General features: G+C 42.2%; 1 protein-coding gene across 2 annotated transcripts; it reads left to right on the forward strand.

Moving 5' to 3' along the window:
- Positions 1-14: 14 nt before the first annotated feature.
- VIPAS39 (VPS33B interacting protein, apical-basolateral polarity regulator, spe-39 homolog) lies at positions 15-24,244 on the forward strand. Of its 2 annotated transcripts, XM_008699273.2 has the most exons (21): positions 32-130; positions 1,520-1,562; positions 4,116-4,208; positions 4,863-4,965; positions 6,614-6,760; positions 7,826-7,864; positions 8,225-8,289; positions 9,000-9,056; positions 10,358-10,450; positions 11,421-11,454; positions 11,966-12,068; positions 13,567-13,594; positions 16,348-16,421; positions 18,178-18,253; positions 18,697-18,831; positions 19,463-19,504; positions 19,833-19,922; positions 21,170-21,256; positions 21,844-21,933; positions 22,345-22,449; positions 23,198-24,244. In XM_008699273.2, exons 3-21 carry the CDS (start codon positions 4,116-4,118, stop codon positions 23,216-23,218), a joined length of 1,482 nt encoding a protein of 493 aa, XP_008697495.1. In that variant the 5' UTR covers positions 32-130; positions 1,520-1,562; the 3' UTR covers positions 23,219-24,244. The 2 variants fall into 2 exon arrangements, with proteins under 2 accessions (XP_008697490.1, XP_008697495.1); XM_008699268.2 differs by lacking the exon at positions 1,520-1,562 and having other exon boundaries at positions 15-130.
- The last annotated feature ends 1,368 nt before the right edge of the window (positions 24,245-25,612 follow it).

A 25,612-nucleotide genomic window follows, 5' to 3' on the forward strand; every position in this document is an offset into this window, starting at 1 on the left:
CTCCTTCCGCCCCACCCCGCGACCATTCGCTTCCGCCCATTTTCTATGCCGCTTAGCCTGACTAGAAAGGGTGGTCCAGCGGCGGAAGAGTCTGACGCTGTCCTGAAAGGGTGGGCTCGGTGTGGCAGAGGTGAGGGTGTCCCAAGCCGTATGGGTCGCGTGTGTGGCTGATTCCAGCCTCTCCGCAAACTTATCCTTTCCTCCTATTCTCTGAGACGTCCCTAGACCCCAAGGCCCGACTCTTACAGTCGGAGCGACCGAGTACGCCGGGAGCCCGAGCAAGCTCGGGGTTGGGGCTGTAAGTGAGCCTCCACATTTGATTTTGGAGGAGCATTTACTCTGGCAGCGATTCGCCGGGCTCTGGCGACTGCAGTAGATCCATGGCTTCCTGGACGTTCGCCCGTAGAGTCGTCTTCGGTTAACCCACGTTCCTTGGTCGTAGGCTGTAGCTTCCCATGTATAAGCCTGGCTCCGAAGATGATAATTGAATCTGAATCTAACTTCTCGGTAGCCGGTGTGTGAAGCGTCCTGAAGCAGGAGTGTTGGTTATAGATTTTTTTGCTGATGCCTGTTTTCCTTCCCTTTGTCATGTTTCTTGGATTTGCTGCCCTGTCTTGTGGGCTCTCAGGGAACAGGTGACGATAGGGACAAGCCTTTACTGTATTTGAAATCCTGTTGAAGCACCTTTTTCAGTGACTCTTAAAATCGTACCTGGTTGTTGTAGCTTCTAGAGCCGTTAAATTACTTTTATCTCTTTACGTGGCAAGTAAATCTAGGTTCTGATTTGGCTTTAGAAGTACAAATTGGTGTCAAGTATCCACTGTGGTTGCATGGTTAAAAAGATTCTGGAAATCCTCTGGTGGATTACTGGGCTTGTTAGACACATTCTATGCTTGTTTGTAGATATTTACAGATTTTATTTACTGCAGGGAGGTAAGGACCTGCCCTGGTTTTCCCTAGAGTGAATACAGAAAGACCAGCCTGTCAGAGTGGAAAGGATCAAGAAGCCGGAAAACCTGGATTATAGGAGCAATTAGCAAAGTGGTCTTGGTACCTAATCCTTTTGTGCCTCATTTTCTCATCAGTGAAATAGAGATGGAATCTGCCAGGCCTACCTTACAGAGCTGTTGTGAGGATGACAGAGTGCTCTGTAAGTTGGCTTCTGTGCCAGGGACATTTACATGCTCTATGCACATCTTCAGTGTTTGTGAGAGCCATTCGCAGCATTTTTGTATCAAATTAATGTTTTTCAATCTTTAGGATTGCTTAAAAATATTTTCTTTCTAGCTTTTTCCAAGTTACCATGATGCTTTGTTAATAAAAATCAATACTGAGCATTAATTTTGTGTCAGGCAGTAAATGCTCTACATGTATTAACTAGTTTAAGCCTCACAGCAGTTTTGTAAGGTAGGTGTCTGTTGTTACGCCCATTTTACAGATAAGGAAACCAAGATGGAAGGGTGTCAGTAAAATATCCTATACGAAAAAGAATTAACATATAGTATTTACTTTGTGCTAGGTGTTTCCTGAGTCCTATTTCTTCTTCACTGCAATCCTGTGAGGTAGGGTATCATTTTCTCCAAGGCCTAGATGTAAAATTATTTAACCAGTTTGCTCAGAATTGGGAAACCAAGATTGGAATTCAAAGCTGCCTACTCTAAAGCTTGTGCTAGTACCACCATGAGGGATGATTTCATTGTATCTCCCAGCTTTATTTGGCTTTAAATATACAGAAGGATTTTTAAGTTACATCTGGGTTCAGTAGAAATCAGTTAGTGATGTCTAACATGGGAAGGGATCAGATAGTAGAAAATTCCCACCATACCTTTGGAATCCCTGTATCCCCTAAAACCACAAGAGTCAAGAAGTGAGAGTACAAATGATTCCCTGGTTTACAGTGGTTCAGCTTACAAATGTCAACTTTATGATGATGTGAAAGTGATACACATTCATATATTTTTTTTCATTCATATATATCATATATATATTTTTTAATTTTTTATATATTTATTTTAGTAGGCTCCATGCCCAGCATGAAGCTCAACATGGGGCCTGAACTCATGACCCTGGGATGGAGACCTGAGCTGAGATCAAGAGTCAGACCCTTAACCGACTAAGCCACCCAGGCATCCCAAAAGTGATACACATTCAGTAGAAACCGTAGTTTGAGTTTTGAATTTGGATCTTTTCCTGGGCTGGCGATATGCAGCATGATACTCTTGGTGCTGGGCAGTGGCAGTGAGCCGCAGCTCCCAGTCAGCCACATGATCACAATGGTGAACAACTGATACATTTGAACTATTCTGCCCCCACCCAATCATTCTGTTTTTCACTTTCAGTACAGCAGTCAATAAATTACATGAGATATTCAACACTTGATTATAAAATAGGCATTGTCTCAGATGATTCTGCCCAACTGTGGGCTAATAATGTAAGTGTTCTGAGCACATTTAAGGTAGGCTAGGCTAAGCTGTGCTGTTGAGCATTTTCAACGTACGGTATTTTTGACTTATGTTGGGTTTGTCTGGATGTTAACCCTATTGTAAGTTGAGGAATATCTGTAGAGTATGTTAAGGGCCATCAGAAGCTTCAAGAGGGGCACCTGGGTGACTCAGTTGGTTAAGCGACTGACTCATAATTTTGGTTCAGGTCATGATTTCAGGATCATGAGATCAAGTCCTGCATAAGGCTCTGCACTCAGTGCAGAGTCTGAGATTTCCTCTGCCCTTCCCCCCGCTCTCGCTCGTTTGCACATGCTCTTTCTCTATTTCAAATAAATACATAAAATCTTAAAAAAAAAATTCTTACAGCTCAATGGTAAGAAAGAAAACACAAATAAAAAGGAAACTTCAACAGAGCTGCCATGATGAGTCTGTCTCAAGCTTCTGTTGTGAAATGTACTATTGAAATAAAAGGAAAAGCAAATTGATTCTTTAGAATTTGATGTGTAGCCTTTGGAGTTATTTTTGTTGCTTTGGGAGTTTTGGTAACTAGTTCTTAGTTTAAATCAGTTTTCACTCTACCCAGTTGGCATTGATAATTTAGTTTGTAATTCTAGGGCAAAACTTTTTTTTCAGAGTGAAATCTAATTTTTTTTTTAATAATAAAGTTTACTGAGTGGTAGTACAAAGCTCCCAAAGAGGGAGGGGACCTGAGAGGGTTGTCCTGAAATCTAATTTTAGAATAGTTATGAGAGGGACTTATGCTGTTTTGACTGATTCTTTATACACTTTCTTTTCTTAGCCATGCCCTCCATTCCTAAATTTTGGCCAATACTTTTGGTAAATTAAGTCGTAATTTGAAGATACAGGCAGGATAATTCTGCTTCATTTAATCTTTGCTTTCTTTCTTCTGGCATTTAGCAAGCATATACGAGAGCAAGATATTTGTCAGTTTTATTCACTGTAGTATTCCAGAGCCTGTAACAGTGCCTCAAAGATGGCACTCAGTAATAGATTTATGTTGAATAATATATGAATGCAGTTATCTGTTTTGTTGATACTTTGATTGATCTTGTGTATTCAGCAAAATTTGTGATGCATTTTTATAATTCTTGTTATAAAAATGCCTTGTACTGTTACCTTTACATGTATCAATGCTGAATACCCCAGTGTTGTAGGGTCCTTCAGAAGAGGGACTGTGTCTTGCACTTTGTAAATATCCCCTCAACACCTGAGAGAGTGCCTTGAGCAAAGTAGGTGTTCTAGGAATGAATGAGTACTTGTGAATAATTAGAGGACCAGAAGTATGGTTTGATCAGCTGGAGACCCAACAATCTGATTTTTTTTTTTTAAGATTTTATTTATTTGACGGAGAGAGAGACAGCCAGTGAGAGAGGAAACACAAGCAGGAGGAGTGGGAGAGGAAGAAGCAGGCTCCCAGCAGAGGAGCCTGATGTGGGGCTCGATCCCAGAACGGTGGGATCACGCCCTAGGCCGAAGGCAGACACTTAACGACTGAGCCACCCAGGCGCCCCAACAAGCTGATTCTTTTAAACATCTCCAATAACTACAGGAGGGGGCGGGAGGGAGAGTTTGCAGTGGAGGATTTAAAGCTTTTGGAGCTCTTTTGGAAGCAGTCCAGGAGGGCATGTATCTGTCTTACTCTCACTCCAGATGAATCGGACAAAGGGTGATGAGGAGGAGTATTGGAACAGCTCCAAGTTCAAGGCTTTCACCTTTGATGATGAAGATGATGAGCTCTCACAGGTAGGTTTCCATGAGCAATTGTTGCAGGTCACAACTTCTCCACAGTGCCACTCTCAAATTCCTTCCCCTACATCCTCGGTAAACTGGCTTTTGACTGTGTCTCCATTAGGCTCAGAAATGTTTTGGGTCATATCTTTAGAAAAAGCTTCATAGAGAAGAGCCCTCAAAAAAAAGCCAGAGGGATTGTAAAAACCAACTCCCTGCCCTTTTTACTTTTATTCTTAAGGTGATTTATTCCTTTCAGTTTCTTTTTTTCCCCTCAGAATCCCAAGTCTTTTATCGTGTGATGTAATTTGTTAGTTTTGAATGATGAACTGTATAGGGTGTTGTCTTTATTGCATCTGTTTTACAAATGGGGAAATGGATTTAGTTTTGGAGAGATGGATAAACTCAGGTTTACACAGCAAGTCACTGTCAGGTATATGATTAGAACTTAAAAGCAGCTTTAATTTCTTCTAACTCTTGCCACTGGACTGCGGTGTTGGCTAAAAAGCAGTTGGTTTTCTTAGGAAATATCTAGCAGGCTAGGCTTTTGATTGCAGAGGGTGAAAGTGTTGGCCATCTTAAGTCCCAATTGCTCAGCCTCCTTGATTGTCAAAGAGAGAGGTGGGAAGTAGTGATTGCCTGAGTGCCCTGCCTTATGTCCCTTTGCAGTTAAAGGAATCCAAGAGAGCAGTGAATAGTCTTCGCGACTTCGTGGATGATGAGGATGACGATGACCTGGAGAGAGTCAGCTGGAGTGGGGAACCTGTGGGAAGTAAGTAGAGGAGGCTGTAGGTAGGGTTTGATATTCAGGGTTCTTGTCACCAATGAAGGCCCCACTTGCTTATTTCGTTAGTGCTTGTTAGGAAGGGGAATGAGGGTAGGCTATTTTTAGATGAGCATACATTTGGAAATTTAACCCCAGAGGAAATTTGAGGAAATAACAGCGGTAGTTCCCATATGGCTCTCTAGGTCTGCCATCCTCGAGCTAATGCTTGGTTGGCTATTTTGGACTCATTTGGGATGCTTGTTAAAGTTAGGTTCCTAGGCTTTACTCCAGAGACTGATTCAGTAGGTCTTGTGGAGGTGGGGGGGTCTTAATTTATAATAGGTACTGCAGGTGCTTCTAATATTCAGTCATATTTGGAACTGCCGGCTTAATTGCTCATAACTGGCTGGCAGGACTGACTTCCTTAGCCACCAGGCCTCACTGTCTAGCTGTTTTATAATACCACTTAACACCTTTGCAGAGTCCATCTGATTTTTAAGAATATTTTTAAAAATTTTCTTAATATAGGAAATACCATCAGGATTGAAAATCAAGTATTTTAGGCATACAGTGTAAAGTTTCCCTCCCACACTGTCATGCATCTACTATTCTCAGTTCCTTCTATTCCAAAACACTGCTGTTGTTTGCTTCTTGTGTGTTCAACTAAAGATTCTTTTTACATTTGGAAATGCATATAGGAATATATATTCTTATTCCCTTTTTTACTCCAGTGGTAGCATACTTTATACCTGCTCTTTTCACTTGGAAATATAGCTTGGAGATCTTTCTATATCAGTACCTAAAGAAGTTTCTCTTTTAAAACAGCAGCATAGTATTACATTGTATAGATTTTCCATAACTGATTTAACCAGCCCCCCCCCTTTTTAAAGATTTTATTTATTTATTTGACAAAGCAAAAGAGTACAAGGAGGGGGGGACGGCAGAGGGAGAGGGAGAAGCAGGCTCCCTGCTCAGCAGGGATGTGGGATTTGATCCTAGGACCCCGGGATCATGACCTGAGCCAAAGGCAGACACTTAACCGACTGAGCCACCCAGGCCCCCCTAACCAGTCCACTTTTCCTGAACTTTAGATAGTTTCCAATCTTTCCTGGTCTATATAGCTATCAATAACCTTGTTTCCTGCCGAACGTGAGTACGTGAAAGATCAATTTTTAGAGTGGAATCACTGGCAGAGGGTATTTGCATCTCTATGGGGTACATGTTGCCAGATTGTTCTCCACAGGGATTGTACCAGTGTACTCCCACCAGCAATGTTCGAGTGTTCCTGTTTCCCCACGGCCTTGCCAGCAGAGTATTATCAGACTTTGGATCTTCGCCAATCTTACAGGGGCCAGTGGTACCTCAGTGTACTTCACTTTGTGTAATTCTCTTTTTAAGTATGAGCTTGAGCATCTTTTCATATGTTTAATAGCCATTTTAATTTCCTTTTCTGTGATCCATTTATTAATTTCCTTCGCTCCTCTTTCTGTTGATTACTCTATTTGATTTTATCCTTTCTCCCTGCCCCAATTTTTTAAGTCCATGTCAGTAAGGGACCAGGGCCTCTGGTGAAAAACTCAGTGTATATTAGAATGCTGGATGTCAAGGATTATTTTGGATGAGAATCACTCACTTAGCTCTTATTATCTCATAGGTATCTCATGGTCCATCAAAGAGACTGCTGGTAATAGTGGGTCAAGCCAGGAGGGGCGTGAACAGCTAAAGAGCCGAAACAGCTTCTCCACCTATGCGCAACTACCCAAACCTGCTTCTACCTACTCCCTGAGCAGCTTTTTTAGAGGTAAAGAGTGATGGTTAAAAGGACAGAGAGTCCTCTTTTCTTTTCAAAAAACCAGTCAGGCTATAATTTTCACTTACTCTGGAGGAAAAAGATTATTGAAGGATAAAGAATTGTCTTTGGAGCTGGCAGTTGGGGAATAGAAATGGGAGAAATGAGAGAAATTCAGGGGGATTAGACTGGGTTTCAGGAACTGATGAACAAAACTGACATTAGCTCTGTGGCAAGTACTGAAGAAATTTGCGTAGGTCGGAATTCCTTTCTGCCCCTGTGGATTGCTGTTGGGAACCCTTGTGCATTGCTAGTGGGGATGTAAAATGATACAGCCACTGTGGAGCACAGTATGGCTCCTTTAAAAAAGCCAGACATACAAGGATAGACACTGTATGATTCCATTTCTGTAAGGTACCTAGTATAGTCAGGTTCATAAAGACAGTAAAATAGTGGTTACTAGGGGCTGGAGGTAAGGAGGCATGGGGAATTACTGTTTAATGAGTACAGAGTCTCAGTTTGGGATGATGAGAAGGTTCTGGAGATGGATAGTGATGATGGTTATACAGTGTGAATGTACTCACTGCCACCGAACTGTACATTTAAGGATGGTAAAAAATGCTAAAGTTTTTTTTCTTTTTTTTCTTTTTTTTTTTTTTAAGATTTTATTTATTTATTTGACAGAGAGAGAGACAGTGAGAGAGGGAATACAAGCAGGGGGAGTGGGAGAGGGAGAAGCAGGCTTCCCGCTGAGCAGGGAGCCTGACGTGGGGCTCGATCCCAGGACCTGGGATCATGACTTGAGCTGAAGGCAGATGCTTAACAACTGAGCCACCCAGGCACTCCAAAAAAAGCTAAAATTTATGTCATGTATATTTTACCACAGTTTAAAAAATTTTCCATCCTGACTGTGTTTTTCGTGGAACCTCAAATATCTGAAGTTGAATGGAGGTTTTTTTTAAGCCTTGAGTTCCCATATTGCATAAAAAGTTCTATACATATTGCATCCTTAACCAAGTCTGAAATGGCTCCGACTTAAACTATTGACCTCTTCCCTTATATGTTCTTTACCTTCAGGGAGAACTAGACCTGGAAGTTTCCAGTCCCTTTCTGATGGTAAGCATTGACCTTCTGCCCTTGATTGCTGTAGGAGATGTTACTGATATGGGGTACAGTCTGGGAAGCCATGGGGGACAGGTGGTAATTAGATGGAATTTCTTCTGAATCTACCACCATTATTAAAGAAATTTTCTGATACTGAGTAAGGAGGTCAAGATCATTCTGGCTATAGGAGCAAGGGGTGACTTCTGGGGTGCTGTCTTTGGGGAGGAGCTGAGATCTACTTTGGGCCATAAAGATGCCTAAGATGCCTTGGGACCTCACAAGTTAAAAAAATGTGTGTGAGAAGGAAGCAGTAGAGGAAAGGATTGACCTGAGGATGGTGTCCTTCTGAACCAGCTACCTGTTCTTTTTTAGCTCTGTCGGACGTGCCTCCCAAAAGCTATGCTCCAGAGCTGGGCAGACCCAAGGGGGAGTACAGGGTGAGTTGTATCTTACACTGGCGTGACACTTCTCACGGTTCAAAGCACTTTGACATACATTATCTTGTTTGATCTTCCCAACTTTTTGAGCAGCTATTATTTTAACTTTTTTGTAGATAAGAAAACTAGATATCTAAACATCAGGGCTTGCCTTGGGTCTTACAACTATTAAGTGGTGGAATTGGGACTCACAGTCTATTTTCTCATCCTGTCCTAGCACCTTCCTTACCCATTATACTGCCTTTTGGAGGCTGTACTTTGAAACATTTGATCGTCGCTGGGGTCTAGAAGCTTGGTGGAGCTCATATTCCCAAGAAGCATGTAATGAAGCAAATTAATTCATAAGGAAGAAACTGTATCATTAGGTTCAGAAGAGAAACATGTCTCCCTCTTTCCTTCTGTCTGCAAAGACATTCATTAGAATCCCAAAATGTGACTAATTATATCTAGGGAATGAGATCCTGAACCAGTAGGCATAGGGTTTTGTCAGTGAGTTCTTTCCCTCTTTGCATTGTCCCTGTTCTAATTCCTTCAGAAACTCAGAACAAGACCATCCCTGTTCTTCGTTTTTGTTTTTGTTTTTTTCATTCATTCCCTCCCACAAAATATTTCCCTATTGGAGAATAAAAATGAGTTTTAGGTGAGGAGCTGGGACACTGATAATTCTGATCCCTTAACTTCCTACAATTTATGTGTTGCTAACATTCCAGGATTACAGCAATGACTGGAGCCCCAGTGACACAGTGCGACGCCTCCGGAAGGGCAAGGTAGGGTCACTGGAGAGAGAATTCTTGTGGGGAAAAAATTTGCAAGATACATATATTGTAAAGGATTTTTATCCAGAATATATAAAGAACAATGATTATCTTTAGTAAGATAAACAACCCAATAAAAAACTTGGCACAAGATTTAACCAGTTACATCAGAAAGAAGTTACATGAATGGCCAAAGAGCACTTGAGAAGATCTTCCACATCAACAGTTATCAAGAAAGTGTGAATTAAAACTGTGAGATACTCCGGGGATGTACTGTGTGGTGACTAACATAATACAATAAAAAATCTTTAAAAAAAAAAAAACAAAAAACTGTGAGATACTACTATACAGCCGCTAGAGTGGGTAAATTTAAAAATATTGATCATACGAAGCATTGGGAGGCCAGGAGGAGCTAAGCTCTCATACAGCAAGAGCAAGAAAGTGAAATGTTGAAACTACTCTGGAAAACAGTCTGGCAGCTTCTTACAAAGTTAAACATACACTTAATTTTATTGCTAGACATTTACAATCCAAGATAAGTGAAAACATATGCTCAAAGACTTCTACACAGGGGCATCTGGGTGGCTCAGTAGGTTGAGTGTCTGACTTTTGGTTTCAGCTCAGATCATGATCTCAGTATCCTAGGATTGAGCCCTGTGATGGGCTCGCTCTGTGTGGAGCCTGCTTGTCCCTCTCCCCCTGTGCCCCCCCACTGTGTGCACACTTTCTCACATGTGCTCTCTCTCATTCTCTCTCAAATAAATAAAATCTTAAAAAAAGACTTGACACAGATTTTCACAACAGCTGTATTCATAATAGATCCCAAAATGGAAATAACCCAAATATCCTTTAGTAGGTAAATGGATAAATGGTGGTATGTCCATACAATGTAAACTACTTACCAGTGAATAGGAACAAACTAGTAGTACTCACCATCACATATAGATTCCTCTGAGAAATGTGATATTGAGTAAAAGAAGCAAGATGTAAAAGAGTTCATATTGAATGATTCTATTTCTGAAATTCTAGAAAAAGGAAAACTTCAGTGACTGAAAGATAAGTGGTTGCCAGGAGCTAGGGATGGAAGGGGGGGGTGTTGACATCAAAGCTGACAAGGGAACTCTTTGGCGTGATGGAGTTCTGTATCTTGATTGTGGTCGCAGTTACATGGAATTTTATATGTACTTGTCAAACTCACTGAACTCTACACTTGAGTAGATTATTAAAAAGAGAACGAGTGATCTCTACCCTTTGGCTTTGGCAAGACTCCATCAGGACTTCCTTGCACACTAATTCTGTTCTTACTCTGCCAGGTCTGCTCACTAGAAAGATTCCGCTCCTTACAGGACAAGCTACAACTCCTAGAGGAAGCAGTAAGCATGCATGATGGAAACGTCATTACTGCAGTAAGTTGTGGCTTTTGTTTGTTGTTTGCTTAATTGTTGTTTTCCTTAGTTTCTCAAAGTCCAATCAGCATAGGACTTTAACATTTTAGGTTCAATGTCTAGTAGAGATCCTGGATTCCTCTTGAAGTGTAGGATTCTCAGTAATACATGCTCTGAGGCTCAGCTGGCAGGAAATGCGTTGTCTGTGGAACTCTTGATAATAATCAAGAAGCAGCAGGTTGGCTACTCTGTTCCAAAAATCTGAGGGGGTCCTGGGCCGCTCAGTCAGTTGAGTGACTGACTCTTGATTTCAGTTCAAGTCATAATCCCAGGGTCGTGAGAGCGACCGCCACATGGGGCTCTGCGCTCAGCGGGGGGTCTGCTTGAGAATCTCCGTCTGCTTCTCTCCCTGCTTGTGTGCATGTGTGTAAGTGCACATGCGCGTGCTCTCTCTCTCTCAAATCTTTTGTTTTAAATATCTTTTTTTTTTTTTTAAAGATTTTATTTATTTATTTGACAGAGAGCGAGAGAGGGAATACAAGCGGGGGGTGGAAGAGGGAGAAGCAGGCTTCCTGCTGAGCAGGGAGCCCAATGTAGGGCTCGATCCCAAGACCCTGGGATCATGCCCTCAGTCAAAGGCAGACGCTTAATGACTGAGCCACCCAAGCACCCCTCAAATAAATAAATCTTTAAAAAAATAAAAACAACAACAAAAAAGTCATCTGAGGCAGGAGAGGTGTGAGAGCAGTCTTTCCCAGAGCGAGATGTCTCTTGCCAGTATGGGAATGGGCAGGTGGACCCCTCTGAGACACAACTCAATTCCAGATGTCTATCACTTGTCCTTCTATCCCATAGAGAAATCTGTTGTCTGGACATGCCAAGATTCCTAATGAGTCGCTGACCTCATTCCTACACATCAGGAGCTCAGGGCAGGGCTTTGTATTTGAAAGGTTACTCAGGGTAATTTATTCTTTGTTCTCTTTTCCTCTAGGTTCTGATCTTCCTGAAAAGGACACTGAGCAAAGGTGAGCGTGAATTGAAAGAAATCTTCAGTTGACAAGATGCCTGCTACATTTGAAGGGAGAATGGCATTGTGGCTTCCATGCCAGAATTCACCACCATCAGCTCTGTTTCAGAGACAGCTGGGGTGGCCTAAGACTTCAGAGTGTTCATCTCATCTCTGAGGGCAGTTGTTCATCCTGTAGGTTGATAACTACGTTAACTCCAAAGCCTCCATGTTTACTAGGCAGACAGGTGACTATGTTGGTTTGAGGACCTCAGCGTCCATGCTAGGTGCCTGTTGGTTGGGTTGGTGAGAACCGAAGGCTGACTGAATGGCCAGGAGTTGCGCTGGACCATCGAGTGTGTTGGTGGTGGGTTGAGCCAGAGGAAGGGGTATCATAAAAATCTGCCCAGCTGTCCCCTGCTTGTGATTGGCTTTGAGGAGATATTTGGAATGTATGAGGAGGGAGACCAATTTCACACTTGAGTAACAGGCTTTAATCTTTCCTCACCTAACTCCTGCCTGCCTGCCAGAGATCCTTTTCCGAGAGCTTGAGGTGCGACAGGTTGCCCTGAGACATCTCATTCACTTCCTTAAAGAAATAGGGGATCAAAAGCTGCTTTTAGACCTCTTCAGGTAAGAACTGATCATCTTGTCTGTAAAGTTTACTAAGTACTTTATTCAAAGCTCTCTGGAGGATACAAAGAGAGAAGACACGGTCCTTTTTTGCTGTTAGGCGAGATACTGAAACATGATGGGATAACTAATAATGCACCTCAGCCTGTGATAAAATGAGAGTGTAGCAGGTGGTTAGGAACTAGGCCATGGGGTCCAGCATACCTGCATTGAATACTGGCACCATCGCTTAGTTCATGGAGTGACCTTGAGCAAGTTACCCAACCTCTCCAAGCATCGGTTCCACATCGATACAGACGGAAATGATGATTCCTACCCTACAGGTCATGAAGATTAAGAGTTAGTGTGGGAAAAGCACTTAGTGTAATGCCTAGTCTGTATTATTAATATTTTTAAGCCTTGTATTATGCAAGACCTAGAATAAAGGTATCTTTTATTACTTGGTCCCCAGTGATGCCAGTTGGAAGTACAATGGAAGAGCAGAAGAAGCAAATAAAATTTGCAGTCAGGATACCCAAGGAAAGCCTCATGGAATTGGTTAGGAATTGAGACTAGGTAGGAATCTGATAGGTGGAGAGGCAAGAGGTGGGCATATCTGCCGGAGGCCCCAGGGGAGGGGAGTGTCTTTTACTATGTTTTCCTTCCTTCCCGGTCTCATTCTAATCAGTAGAGACTGTTTCCTGCCAGTAGATTAAAATGTATATCTATTATGTCCTTTCTTCAAAGTCAGGGAAGGGGTTGAAACCTCTTTTTAGGCTGATTATGTGGCCCATGTTACCCAGTTACTCCAGTTACCCAGTGACTCTGCCACAGTGATAAGCTGTCCCAAAGACAAAGGTGGGGAAAGCAGATTACCTGGTCAGGGCCAAGATTACAGATGGTTAGCCAGGAATTTGCAGAAGACATGTTCATTGAGGCAGGCTGCTCCCATCCTCAATTCCCTCTCTTTATTAAGCATCACCTCTAGGTCAAACCACTGATTTAATTATAGTGGTCCAATCAGAATAAGAAGGAATCAAGACGAAGTCCTTGTTCTCCAAGACCTTACACCATTGGGAGAGACAAAGCTCTTTCTACATTGTACATGAAAACAACGGAGAACAATATAGCAGACCTGTCTCCAAGATTGTACTGACAGAGAAGAGTGCTTTAGTCTTTCCAAAAAACCGTGTAAGATTACTGTGGACTACGGTTTTGTGGCAGCTCTGAGCCTTTCTATCAGGCCTGTTAACATACAAAGTTATTAGTGTCCTACAGTGCCTTCTTGTCCTTGCTTTTCACGCAGCTAGAGCCATCAGGGGAACAAGGATATCTGATCCACCATGTGATTCCAAGAGGTTGCTGGTGGTAGAAAGTTTAAGAATAGGAGGGCTTACTCATGTATGGAGACGAATGAATTTGAATTGTGTTTCTCCTAGAGCAGCCATCCTATTTTGTGAGGTTACATTGCCACACGTCAATAGATAAAAATGCCCTGCTCCCTTCTGCTTCTTCCCAGGTTCCTAGATAGAACAGAAGAGCTTGCGGTAAGTGTGGCCTTTGTTTCAGTTGGGGACCTATTTAACAGAAATCTAAGCCAAAACCCAGTCTCCGAGATCCCAGACTAGTTAACAGTTTCCTTCCTTTGGTATTGATTGCATCCAAAAGAGAAAGGCATCTGGGAAGCCTGAAAACTTAATACAAATGATGTACTGTTTCTTTTTATATGCTCTTTTGATTGAGCTTATGAATAAATATTTTTTTGAAGAATGAATAAAAACTGGCCTGGTCAATTTGTAATTTGTTTTTTAGTTTCTAGTTGTTTTCAGTTCCTGGTTTGTAGGAGCTTTTGGGTTTTGGCTTCCAATAGTAGAAACTGTTGTAAGTTAAAAGGAATAAGAAACCAGACAATAGGTCAAGAAGGAAGATAGGTCAAGCTGGTGGTGCAGCCAGTACACATGCGGCTGAGAGCTCAAGGACTGAGTGTTTTTTGTTTTTTTTTAAAGATTTTATTTATTATTTATTTGACAGAGAGAGAGAGACAGCCAGCGAGAGAGGGAACACAAGCAGGGGGAGTGGGAGAGGAAGAAGCAGGCTCATAAGCAGAGGAGCCTGATGTGGGGCTCGATCCCGTAACGCCGGGATCACGCCCTGAGCTGAAGGCAGACGCTTAACCGCTGTGCCACCCAGGCGCCCCAAGGACTGAGTGTTAAAACTGATTTTTGGCAGATTTTCACCATTACAGAATAAATTCCTGGAATATAAGAATAAAGCTGAAATTGTACCAAACATTTCATTATACTGTTAAAACCGTAGTGATCCGCTTTTGAAAGTTTGCCTTTATAGTGCAGGGGTTAGAATTCCTCAGGACTGTTCCTTTAGTCACTGCACCACACGTTTGTGGTGAGATCAGTGTTCACGTTCAGCTGGCACATCTAATAATCGTGCTAATCTTTGCACAGCAGAATGTAATTCAGGAAAATGTTTTTCAGTAACATTTTGTAAAAGGAGCTTGTACTTAATATTCAAGGCATGGGAAAATCTTAGAATCTTTATCATAATCTACTGAAAATGACTGGCAGTCTGTAGCAGTCATTTGGAAAAGCTTTTGTTGACATTTTTAATCTCCATAGATTTGAAACTGTAAGAAATTTTCTTCATACAGCATTCTTACAGAGTTTGTTGTTTTGAAGTTCGATTAGTGAAAGTAAATGTGTTTTGGGTAACTCATTTTCCACTAAAACTTTTTTATTTTCTTCCTTTCTCTATTATTTTTGAATTGAAGATAATTTATCATGCACACTGTTGTATATAAATTTAGAGTTTTCCAACCTTACGAACTTGAGAATTGACAAAGTTGGTAATTTGCTTTCAGTTTATCCTCATGGAGGGGGAAGGTTACCTAAGTAGGACTTTGTTGAAAGACTTAAGGCCAAAATGGAATTGGACAATAAAAATTAACTATAGCTCTTAAAGATTACTTTCTTTGATAGTAGGAATGATCATATGCCAGATATTTTATGAAGATTAGATTATGGTATAATCTCTATTCATTTACATTTTTATATACTTGTTTCTAAAAGTATATACTGTCCTTCCTAAAGTCAGTTCATTCTCTTAATATTCATATTAACTGTCAATCTGTTCATTTTTTAATTCTTGGAAAGTTTTTTTTTTTTAAGACTTTATTTATGAGAGAGAGAGAGAGGAGGAGGAGCAGAGGGAGAGGGACAAGCAGACTCCGTGCTGAACATGGAGCCCAACGCCAGGCTCGATCTCAGGACCCTGAGATCATGACCTGAGCTGAAACCAAGAGTCAGATGCTTAACCAACTGGCTCCCTGATTCTTGAAAAGTTTTTAATAATTGTACATAAAATTGCAGCTTTTACAATCATCATTAATTATTGCATCAGTTAGTCCTTGTAATAATAAATAGCGATTTAAACTTGCAGTTCTCTTTTTAGAATTCCAAAATAGAAAGCACATAAGGAGATTTTCTTTCAGAGTTACATGTAGAACCTGTAGTATTTCAACATGAATCTTTAGCAGGTGTCAGCAGTGAATCAGAGGACATGGCTTATTCATGTTACTGATGTTGTTACTTATTAGATATTTACAGGATCATGCTACCATTGATCATGTGCAAGGTCAAAGGTGCCAAAAATAATGTTGAAGTAAGCATTTAGGCTGAAGCAAAAACTGGTTTTAGTTAAATAGTGAGGCTGACACCAAACTTTGGAGTAAAGCTAGGTACTCAACTACTCAGTGCTTCATTGTAGGCTAGCACTGTCCAGTAGAGCTTCCTACGATGATGGCAGTATTCTCCATCTGTGCCGTTGGATATGGTAGCCACTAGTCACATGGTGAAATGATTAATGTAACTAAGGGTCTGAACTTTTTAATTTAACTTAATTAATTTAAATGTAAATGTAAACCAAATGGGAGTAGTAGTTACTGTATTGGATATTGTAGTTATAGATAAACCAAAGAGTGATTTTGAAGATTTTCTTTTTTTTTAAGTAATCTCTACACCCAGTGTGGGGCTTGAACTTAGAACCCTGAGATCAAGAGTCACCTGCTGTACTTACTGAGCCAGCCGGGTGCCCCCAAAGAGCAATTTTGAATTACTCTTTCCTTCTCCCTACCTGCACACCCATCCACACCCAGAGGAATCTCTGGTAATGAAGAATTTAGTTTGTTAAGGATGGGAAGTCTACTTACATAGCTACTTCACCCTTCAAAGGAGACAAAATAGACAAAGTAGTTCAAAGCCTTTCTTTTATTTTTATTTTTTTGTAGTTGTCTCATTATCGTGAGCACTTGACCATTCAGGACCCTGAGAAACGAAAAGAATTTCTTAAGACCTGCATTGGGTAAGCATGGGGGAGAAATGTTAAGTATAAATACTCTTACACAGAGGACTAAGGAGACTAAATGAGGGTGGAGTGGATAGGTAGTTGAAGGAAAAGGCTAACAGTGGGTCATAAAAGCATCATTAAAGGTGGTCTCATTCAGTGATTCCAGACATTAATTCCCCAGTAGAGTTTTCACTCATGGGTAGTAAATTGAGAAAAATAAAGGTAACGTGAAGAGTTTTTTCTGTAGTTAAATTTATCTAATTTAGAAGACTGCAATTCTGGGATTTTTTTTTTTTTCCTCCTCTCTCTTCCTTTTTTGGGGGTAAAATGGGATGTGATTTTTTTTATGACTTTATATATTAAAATAAAAAGGTTGGCAATGCTTTAGTTTCCGTAGTATTTTCAGTGTTACTGGTCCCCGAGACCCCAAAGCACAAGAACCACTGATTCAGTATAGGTGTTCATCCAGGATATAAGTCCCTATAAAAACCAGCCCCACATATTACTCTTCCAGTGATGAGCACTCACTGCTCTTGGAAGTAGCTTCTTCTATTGTTGGACAGCCTTCATTATCATAAAATACTTTGTTATATTGAGCTGAAACTTGCTTCCTTCTATTGTTCAAGACAGGCATAGAGTCTACGCAGTAGGCCTTAATCCAGATTCAGTATTCACAGTTGCTTTAGTCATTCCTCATGGGATAGGAGTTCCAGGATTCACATTTAGAAATTTGTCCATGCAGTCCTTAATTTTAACATTATCAGATACTGAGCTATGTCATAGTGGCCTCTGGTGAACAAAGAGAAAAGTTGGAAGAAGGAAGTAACTGAAACCTATTGCTGTAAAAATTGGCAGTGGCTCTCACTTACCTGGCACAGTGTAACTGAGTTTCAGAATTCTTCCGGGAGTGAGTGGAGTACGGGACTAAGGCAGCACTTTTAAAGGAGAGATCTGTGAACCGGAAGCTTAAAATCTGGCTTCTATTCCTGCCCTTACATCTTGGTTTACCACGTATGACTTTCAGGCAAGACTCTGTTTGTCCCTCAACTTTTTCATGTGTAAAATGTAGTGTTGAAGATGGGACGCTTGATATCTGGGTAGATGTGTGAGATCTTTGTCAGTCTATACACGTACCGCTGTGCCTGGTAGTTGAATTTTACCTTATTCCTCTGCAGTAGGAAATGGCTAACAATTTTAAGCACCCCCTAAGGAGAGTTAAGCATTGACATTTAGGCAGGACAGGAACCACAGGGCTTCACTGGGACGTGGATCATGGGCAGTCGGCTAAGCTCGCTCATTCACTAAGTGACTCGTTCACCAAACATTCACAGTGAGGAGAGTTCTAACTCATTCCTCAGCAGAACCACTGATGACTATATATTTTGTGGACTCTCAGGATCCCTCTTCTTCTTCTTCTTCTTCTTCTTTTTTTTTAAGTTTTATGTTTTTTTAAGTAATCTCTGCACCCAACAGAGGGCTGGAACTGACAATTCTGGGATCAAGAGTTGCACATTCTACTGGCTGAGCCAGCCAAGTGCTCCTCAGGATCCCTCTTGAATTGGCAAAACCTAAAATACAAAATCCCAGCCAAAGGTCTATTCTGTTTTCTGCGTTCTCTCTCTCTGCCTTTCAGGGATGCTCTAAAGGTGCATTGAGATCAGATTTGTGTAGTGCCGTGACCCTCTTATGCTTACAGTGGTGATTTGGTTTAGTTGGGTTTGTTTCTTGTTTCAGTAGAGAAAGAGGTGCTAACCTTCTGGCTCTTTACCAGCTTGCCATTTTCAGCAGAAGATTCTGCACATATTCAAGACCATTACACTCTCCTGGAACGCCAGATCATTATTGAGGTTAGACTCCTTGTCTCTCCGTTTTCTGCTTCAATGCCAGTGCTCAGTGCCATTCAGCCTCTAGGAGACCTCTATACTCTGCTGTATATGTCATTTCCTGTTACATTCTCTAAGAGCCTTTCATTTCCTCTTTCCATGATAGCCCTTTTCCCTCCATTGTTCTCAGGCATCCTTTTTCTTCTCACTTGCTATTAACCTGGAAGTGTTTTCTCTCCCTCCCAGAACTCCCATTTCATCCTTACTTTTCCAGTCTTCCTCCATTCAACATGGATCTATTGTCATTTTATGGATTTTAAACTCCCCTGGGCTATCCTGGGCAGTTTCTCTCTTTCTCTCTTGCCTCTTTCCTAGGATGGGAAGCACAACTGCTGTAGTATTTAATATTTCTCTCCTGCCTCTACTTTGCGGACATTGTTTTTTTTACTTGGTTCACTCCGCCACAGGCAAATGATCGACATCTAGAATCAGCAGGACAGACTGAGATCTTTCGGAAGCACCCCCGCAAAGCTTCTATCCTCAACATGCCGCTAGTGACAACGCTTTTCTACTCGTGCTTCTACCATTACACGGAGGCTGAGGTATAGGCAAAGTGTGAAAGACCCCACACACTCACCGCACAAGAGGAAGATAGTGTGAAGCCAGTTATTTCAGTGTGCTCTGAACAATGGGTGTTTATAGTTCTTGGGGAGGTCCACCTGGAAGCTTCCCTGGCCTTCAGAAGGGGTGAGCTGAGGGAAAAAGAGTTTTGAAAGGGCTTGTGTGGCTTCTAGTGAGCTGGCAGGCTAACAGAGCACGTTTGGTCTCACCAGTGCTGATCCCACAGCAGTCCCTGCTCTAAGGTCCATAATTTCACATGGATTCACTTGGTATAAAGAAGAGCAGCAGGGCGTTAAGTATTTGTGGGTACTTAAAAAAAAATGTTTCTTTGAAGAGGTTTGAGTTTAATGATCATAGGTGGGAATAATCATAATGATCACAAGATTGGCATAAAATTGAGAAATATGCCATACCTATTAATCCAGTCTTGTTTAGCCAAGTTGTGGTGATATCCAGTTAGACCTGGTGGAGTTTTTCTCTTAAATTAACTTCTGGGTTTAAATGGCTACAGAGAGGAATGTACAATGTCTAGGTAGTGGAAAGAAAGTGTCAGATTGGGTGGTATTTGGGAAAGTCAGTACCAGTAAAATTCCTTCTCCACTTTCTTCCTAGGGGACGTTCAGCAGTCCAGTCAACCTGAAGAAGACATTTAAGGTAGATATAAATTGGCCAGTGTTTGGTAAAGTAGTATCAGGGTAACTGCATGGAGTAGATATTGCTTGGTAACCCTGCACGGGAAGTCACTTGCTAGTCACGGTTAAAGGTAGAAAGGAAGGAGTGTATGGGAAGTGAGGGAAGACTTCAACGGAATGGCCTGCAGCAGTGCTAGGGCTTGGGAATGAAGAGGGTCTTGATGACCTGAGAGATTTGTGTATGTTAAGGGACAGAATCAATACCAGGGAATATTTTTGCCTGTCTTTTCCAGAATTCTCCCCTGATGAATTTCTACTTCCCCTTAATTCCCCTGGTCTCTGCTTTTTAGATCCCAGACAAACAGTATGTGCTGACGGCCCTGGCTGCTCGTGCCAAGCTTCGAGCCTGGCATGATGTAGATGCCCTCTTTACCACAAAGGTGGGTGCCCTGGAACTGTCTGGTGCTGCTGGGGCCTTGCACATAGCATCTTGTTACCCATGCCTCGTGGGAATCTCACATTCTAGTTACTGGTTTACTTTTTTCCTCCAACTTTTTATTTTCTAAAATGTCCAACTGAAAGAAAAGTTGAAAGAATAGTATAATAAACATACAAAAAGTCTTATTTCACTAATTTATTAACATTTTTGCCATATTTGCTTTCTTTTTTCTTTTACTGAATCATTTGAAAGTAAGTTGCAGACATCATGACACTTCTCCATTGAATACTTAAGCGTTTATTTCATTTATAACCACAGTAGTATTATCATTTTCAGGATAGTTAACATTAATATTATGATATTGTATCTATAATCTATATTCACATCAGCTCTTTAGAGTTTTTGTTTCTTTTTGTGTTTGTTTGCTATCAGGATCCAATCAAGGATCTTGCATTACTTTGGTTGTCTTGTCTCTGTTTATATTTTAAATATCATTTTTTCTATTACGGGTTTGAGAATTTTCTGTTTTTCCCCTTTGTTAGGTTTTTGTTGTTGTTGTTATTTGGGTTTTTGTTTTTTTAAGATTTTATTTGTAAGTAATCCCCACACCCAATGTAGGGCTCAAACTCACAACCCTGAGATCAAGAGTCGCATGTTCCACCTACTGAGCCCACCAGGTGCCCCCTCTTTTTTGGTGGTGGTTGTTGTTAGTTATTTAGCTAGCTACATTGACTACCATAGCAATACATGTCTGTGTCAAAATCAAACACTGTATGAGAGCATAGACAGTCAAATTACGTGAAGTTCCTTGCCCATTGTCCACCTGCTCCTATCTCAGTCCCTAAGGCAAATACTCTTAAAAGTTTGATGGGTAGTTTTCCAGACTTTCTCTCATGAATTTACAAATACCTTTATATGAATATAAACACAGAGGATAGGATTTTTTCTACCCGGGTAAGTTCATACTACAAGTATTATAAGTAAATTGCTTATTTCATTTGGCCATATTTCACAGACTTTTTTCTGGCTGTAGATCTAAGAACTTATTTCATATTTCTGACTCTTTTTCCACCCTCTTAAATTCCTTGACTTTTCTGAAAAACTCATTTCTCTTCACTTCTGTATCTCCCACCTCCCATCCATCCATGCTCACCACCATGTTATTCTAGTATGACCGTAAAATGAATGGTCACAAAGTGTGTTGAGTCTGTCTTGCCTAGCTACTGCTGCCGCATCTTCCCTTTTCAGAACTGGCTGGGCTACACTAAGAAGAGAGCACCCATTGGCTTCCATCGGGTTGTGGAAATTTTGCACAAGAATAGTGCCCCTGTCCAGGTAATGGCTCCTAAAGAACGTTGGGTACAGGATCCTCTAGGAGACCTAACTTTTAGCCTCTTACTGGTCAGTGGTGGGAGACCTGAAACGGGCTCTGGTCTTATCTTAAAGATAACAAAATGGCTGTAGTGGACCTTGAGATAGAAAAGGGGAGGGAGGGAAGTTCTCCTCTGCCCTTTAGAAGTAATCCCAGACTGCCCCTCCCTGAGGAGCATCTACTGTGTTTAGTCCGTGTGAAGCACTGACATATTATTCAAATGATACAAAAGGAGAGCTCAGTGAGAAAGAACATCAAGCAGCAATGAGCATAGCACCCGATCAGATCTAGAGCGCACCTGTTGTTGGCCTGGGCATCGAGCTGTAGGCTAAGGCGGAGTGTGCTCTTCCCATCCCTCCTGGGTGAGCACAGAAGTACTGCAGGCAGTCTACCTCATTCCCCATTGCAGAAATAGTACTATGGTTGATCATGGGAATGGTAGACATCAGATATGGAACTCTTGGCTTCTTCAGGATTTTGTTGTCTTCCCTTTACAGCTCTTTGTTTTATGGGTCTGGGAGTCATTAATCAGAAGTACCTTTTCCCATAGATATTACAAGAGTATGTTAATCTGGTGGAAGATGTGGACACAAAGTTGAACTTAGCCACCAAGTTCAAGTGCCATGATGTCGTCATTGATGTGAGTCCCTAAGAAATGAGAACCCTGAGTTAGACCATTAGTGGAGAGCGGGGGATTACGATATTCTCTGTCCTAGATCCTGAGGTGCTTTCAGTTTCAACCTAATAGACAAAATGATCTGGCAAGAATTAGTTTGGAAGGAGTTCTGTATTATTTTCCCAGTCCTTTGATTGATAACCTCTGCTTTTATAAATTTGTTGCCCTCACGGAATTCACAGAACTGAATCCAGCCACATAAGCTGTGTAGATTTCTCTTCAATAGGAAGTTCTGTAGTTGTTTGACCCCACTGTCATTGCACTATAGCCCCTCAGCCTCTCCTTGAACCTTGGTGCCATGTTGGGAGTGGCAGAAAAGAAAGGCCCTCATGGAGAAGGCTGATTGGAGGTTTTATTGTGTCTGTTGGTGTATAGACTTGCCGGGACCTAAAGGATCGTCAGCAGTTGCTGGCGTACAGGAGTAAGGTGGATAAAGGATCTGCAGAGGAGGAGAAGATCGATGCCATTCTGAACAGCTCGGTGAGCAGCTACAGCTTTCTTCAGCAGTCCCAGGAGACGGTCCTCACAATACCATCAAGTATATATTCCCAAGGCCTGGATGGGGTCACAGTTTGCTGAGTGTCATGGATAAAAGGATCTCCTGTGGGCCTAAGGATCTGAAGCAATGCTTGGACTAGCAGAAATTACTCCTGAGAATGTGGGATGATCCAGTGGTAACCTGGGGACCTGGGGCTGAGACTTTACATAGCACCCTGGTAATTGTTAAACATAGCAGGTAGGAGGTACCAGTCCCAGGAGTATGGAAACAACTACTGCAGAGTCAGACTATCCAGACGGTAGTTTCCTGGGGCCAGGTGTGACCTACCTGTTGGAAACAAGTGGATAAAATGGATTTTAGCTATTTGGGCAACACAGCTGGCTCATCTCTCATAGCAGGAAATTGCTGAGCTTTTTGTTAATATGGAGCTTAGCTCCCTGTTAGATAGTTTGGGACCTACCCTGTGGTCATCTGAAGCTAGTGAGTCTTGATCCTGCGGAGGGCCGAGCCTATAGAATAAGTGCCCTAAATCAGGCTTGTAATACACAGAGTGGGCCATTGGATTCACCTTCAAATAAGCAAATGCCTCCACATATTAGAAAAACAATTCTCAACTTCCCTCACCATTCTTCTTCTTCTTTCTTTATCTAGCCGTTTGCCTTGTTTATTGTATTCCCCTACCTCTCTGTAGGGGCCAGTGGAAACAGATATTGTTTGTTCTTTCCACAGCAAATTCGATGGAAGAATTAAGTGGCATTAGCGACCGTGAAACCTGCCTCATTTCTTCCTTTCCTGCCTGTGACAATAGAGAGCGCTGTCCGTTGGGAGAGTTACAGCACCACATCGCTTGGACCCATCATCAACAGGCAGTGCCTATTACTGTTAGGACAGAAACCAGCGCCTGGGCACAGACAGCTTCAGACTGATCTTCTGTCCAAGGATCATCGTCTAAGGGCCAAGGTCTAAAGCTTTGACTCATGAGGAAGATTCTCTCTACCTGGTGCTCACATGAAGGTGGGAGTAATTTCTAGATTGGGCCCATATTGGGCAAGATCTCTCTTGGTCTGGGAAAAACGACTGCTCTAGAAAAGAAGTCACCCAGACTAAGAGGTCAGGTGTCATAGAGTGGCCACTCCATTTCTCTCAGCTAATTATGACCCTGGACTTGGTGCTGGACATTGGCAGTTCTGCTCTGAATGAAGTCAGAATAGAACCAAAATGGCTCTCTCCCAAGGGGCCTCAGGAAGGGGTGCCAGGATAGCCAGGACCTGTTGGAGGTGCCTTCCCACCAGGTTGCACAGAGTTCTCCACGTAATGACACAGATTGCCCAGATGTCATGTATCTTCAACCAGTGCCCTCTGCTGCCCTAGTCTAGCCACTGTCCGAGACTTGTGGTTCTTCTCTCACCTGCACACCGAGATGGCCTTGTGTGGGAGATAAGGACATCCCCATTATCTTTTCCTCTACTTCTCCCATCCTAGACCCATAACCTTTTATGGAGCTCAGATTCAGCAGTGCTGGAGTGCTCTTCCCTTATGCACAAATCTCATTATTTCACTAGGAGCTTCCAGAAGGTTCACCAGGCCTAAACTCAGCAGCATTTCAGATGGTTAGGATATTAAGATGGAGGCTTTAGTTTCACACTTGGTTTTCAACAGGATATTCTGTAGTACTAGCCTCCTTCCTTGTACCAATATCAGCCTCTCTTCTCTGTGACTGAACTGGGTTTCCCCGACATGCCTAGACTCATAATAAAGCTTTTTTCCTCCTTGGTGCCTTCTCGTTCCCTCCCAGTTGTTTTGTGCAGAACAATGAAATAATTGCGCTGTCTCTTGGGACCACTAGAAACCTGCCTCAGTGACTGCAGTCAGTAGTCTATCAATATAAGTCATGGAGTAATGGTGTTTATGGCAAAGTATGGCTGTGTGCTTAATGGAGCATCAAGCTGGGAGACGAAAGACCCGGCCTCTTGTCTGACCTGTACTGCTGATAAGGTGTGTGATGTTGGGTGAATCCCTTTCTCTCTGGACTCAATATCTTAACCTGTCATAGGACAGTGTGTTCCCTCAGAGCTTGTAGAATTATATGCTCCTGTGGAGTGGGTGAAGTGGTAAAGGAAAAGGAGATGTAGGGAAGCACACAGCAGAGGGCACCTGGGTGGCTCAGTCAGTGGTTAAAACGTCTGCTTTCGGCTCAGGTCATGATCTCTGGGTCTGATCCTGGGATCGAGCCTGGCATCCGGCTCCCTGCTCAGTGGGGAGTCCGCTTCTCTCTCTGCCTCTCTCTCCCTCTGCCCCTCCCCACTGCTTGTTCTCTCTCTCTAACTCCCAAATAAATAAATAAAATCTTTAAAAAAACCCCAACACCAACAAAGCACACAGCAGGCTTTAAGGTGTGTGGTTTTCAACTGGGGACAGTTTTGCCCTCAGGAGACCTGTGTCAAAATCTGGAGATGCTTTGTTGCTACAACCAGTGAGTGCTACTACCATCTAGTGGGTAGAAGCAAGGAATGCTTCTAGACATCCTACAATGAAGGACAGCCCCCTCCAACAAAGAATGATCCCGCCCAGAATGTCAGTAAAGCAAACCTGCTTTACGGTGATCAGACTCCATCTCTTGCTCCTCCACGTTGCAATCCCAGGTAACTTCGTAGTTCCTTCCCTGATCATCCTTCTTGCTATTGAAGAAACAGGAGTTTAATTCACTAAATTGTGCCGAAGTTATTGGCTGATCGTCCAACAAACCATGGTGGCTTTATTAATTAGTATTATCAGGGTTCGTTTAGAGAAGGAGAATCATTAGGATTATGTAGTCTGTCTATATGTGGGATTCATTACAGGGTTTGACTTTACTCAATTATGGCTTTGGTTCAACAGTCTCTGGAAGGTTGTCTTCGTACCTGGTGGTAGAGCTGGGTATCCAGAGGGCAGGCAGTGGGGAAGGGAAGGTGGATAAAATGTGAGGGAAAGCAAGGACAAGACAGAGCCTGTGAGGACAGACAGGAACATGTGTCAGCTCTCACTGCCTCCAGTGTTCAGGAAGTGGTGTCCAGCAGCTGGTGGCCTTTGTTGCAGAGCTGAACACAATCTTGGCCCAGGAATGTGAGAAGCTGTAGAAGGACCCAGGGGAAGTTGTAGCAATTG

The sequence above is a fragment of the Ursus maritimus genome, unplaced genomic scaffold (genome assembly GCF_017311325.1).
Source record: "Ursus maritimus isolate PB19 unplaced genomic scaffold, ASM1731132v1 scaffold_25, whole genome shotgun sequence".
In the NCBI taxonomy this organism is placed as follows: Eukaryota; Metazoa; Chordata; class Mammalia; order Carnivora; family Ursidae; genus Ursus; species Ursus maritimus.

Bases quoted from the DNA above. Each gene is read 5' to 3' on its own strand.
- VIPAS39 (XM_008699268.2), top strand. From the start codon at position 4,116: ATGAATCGGACAAAGGGTGATGAGGAGGAGTATTGGAACAGCTCCAAG. The intron at 18,832-19,462 runs GTATAGGCAAAG...CTTTCTTCCTAG, and splicing joins ACCATTACACGGAGGCTGAG to GGGACGTTCAGCAGTCCAGT. The intron at 19,923-21,169 runs GTGGGTGCCCTG...TTCCCTTTTCAG, and splicing joins ATGCCCTCTTTACCACAAAG to AACTGGCTGGGCTACACTAA.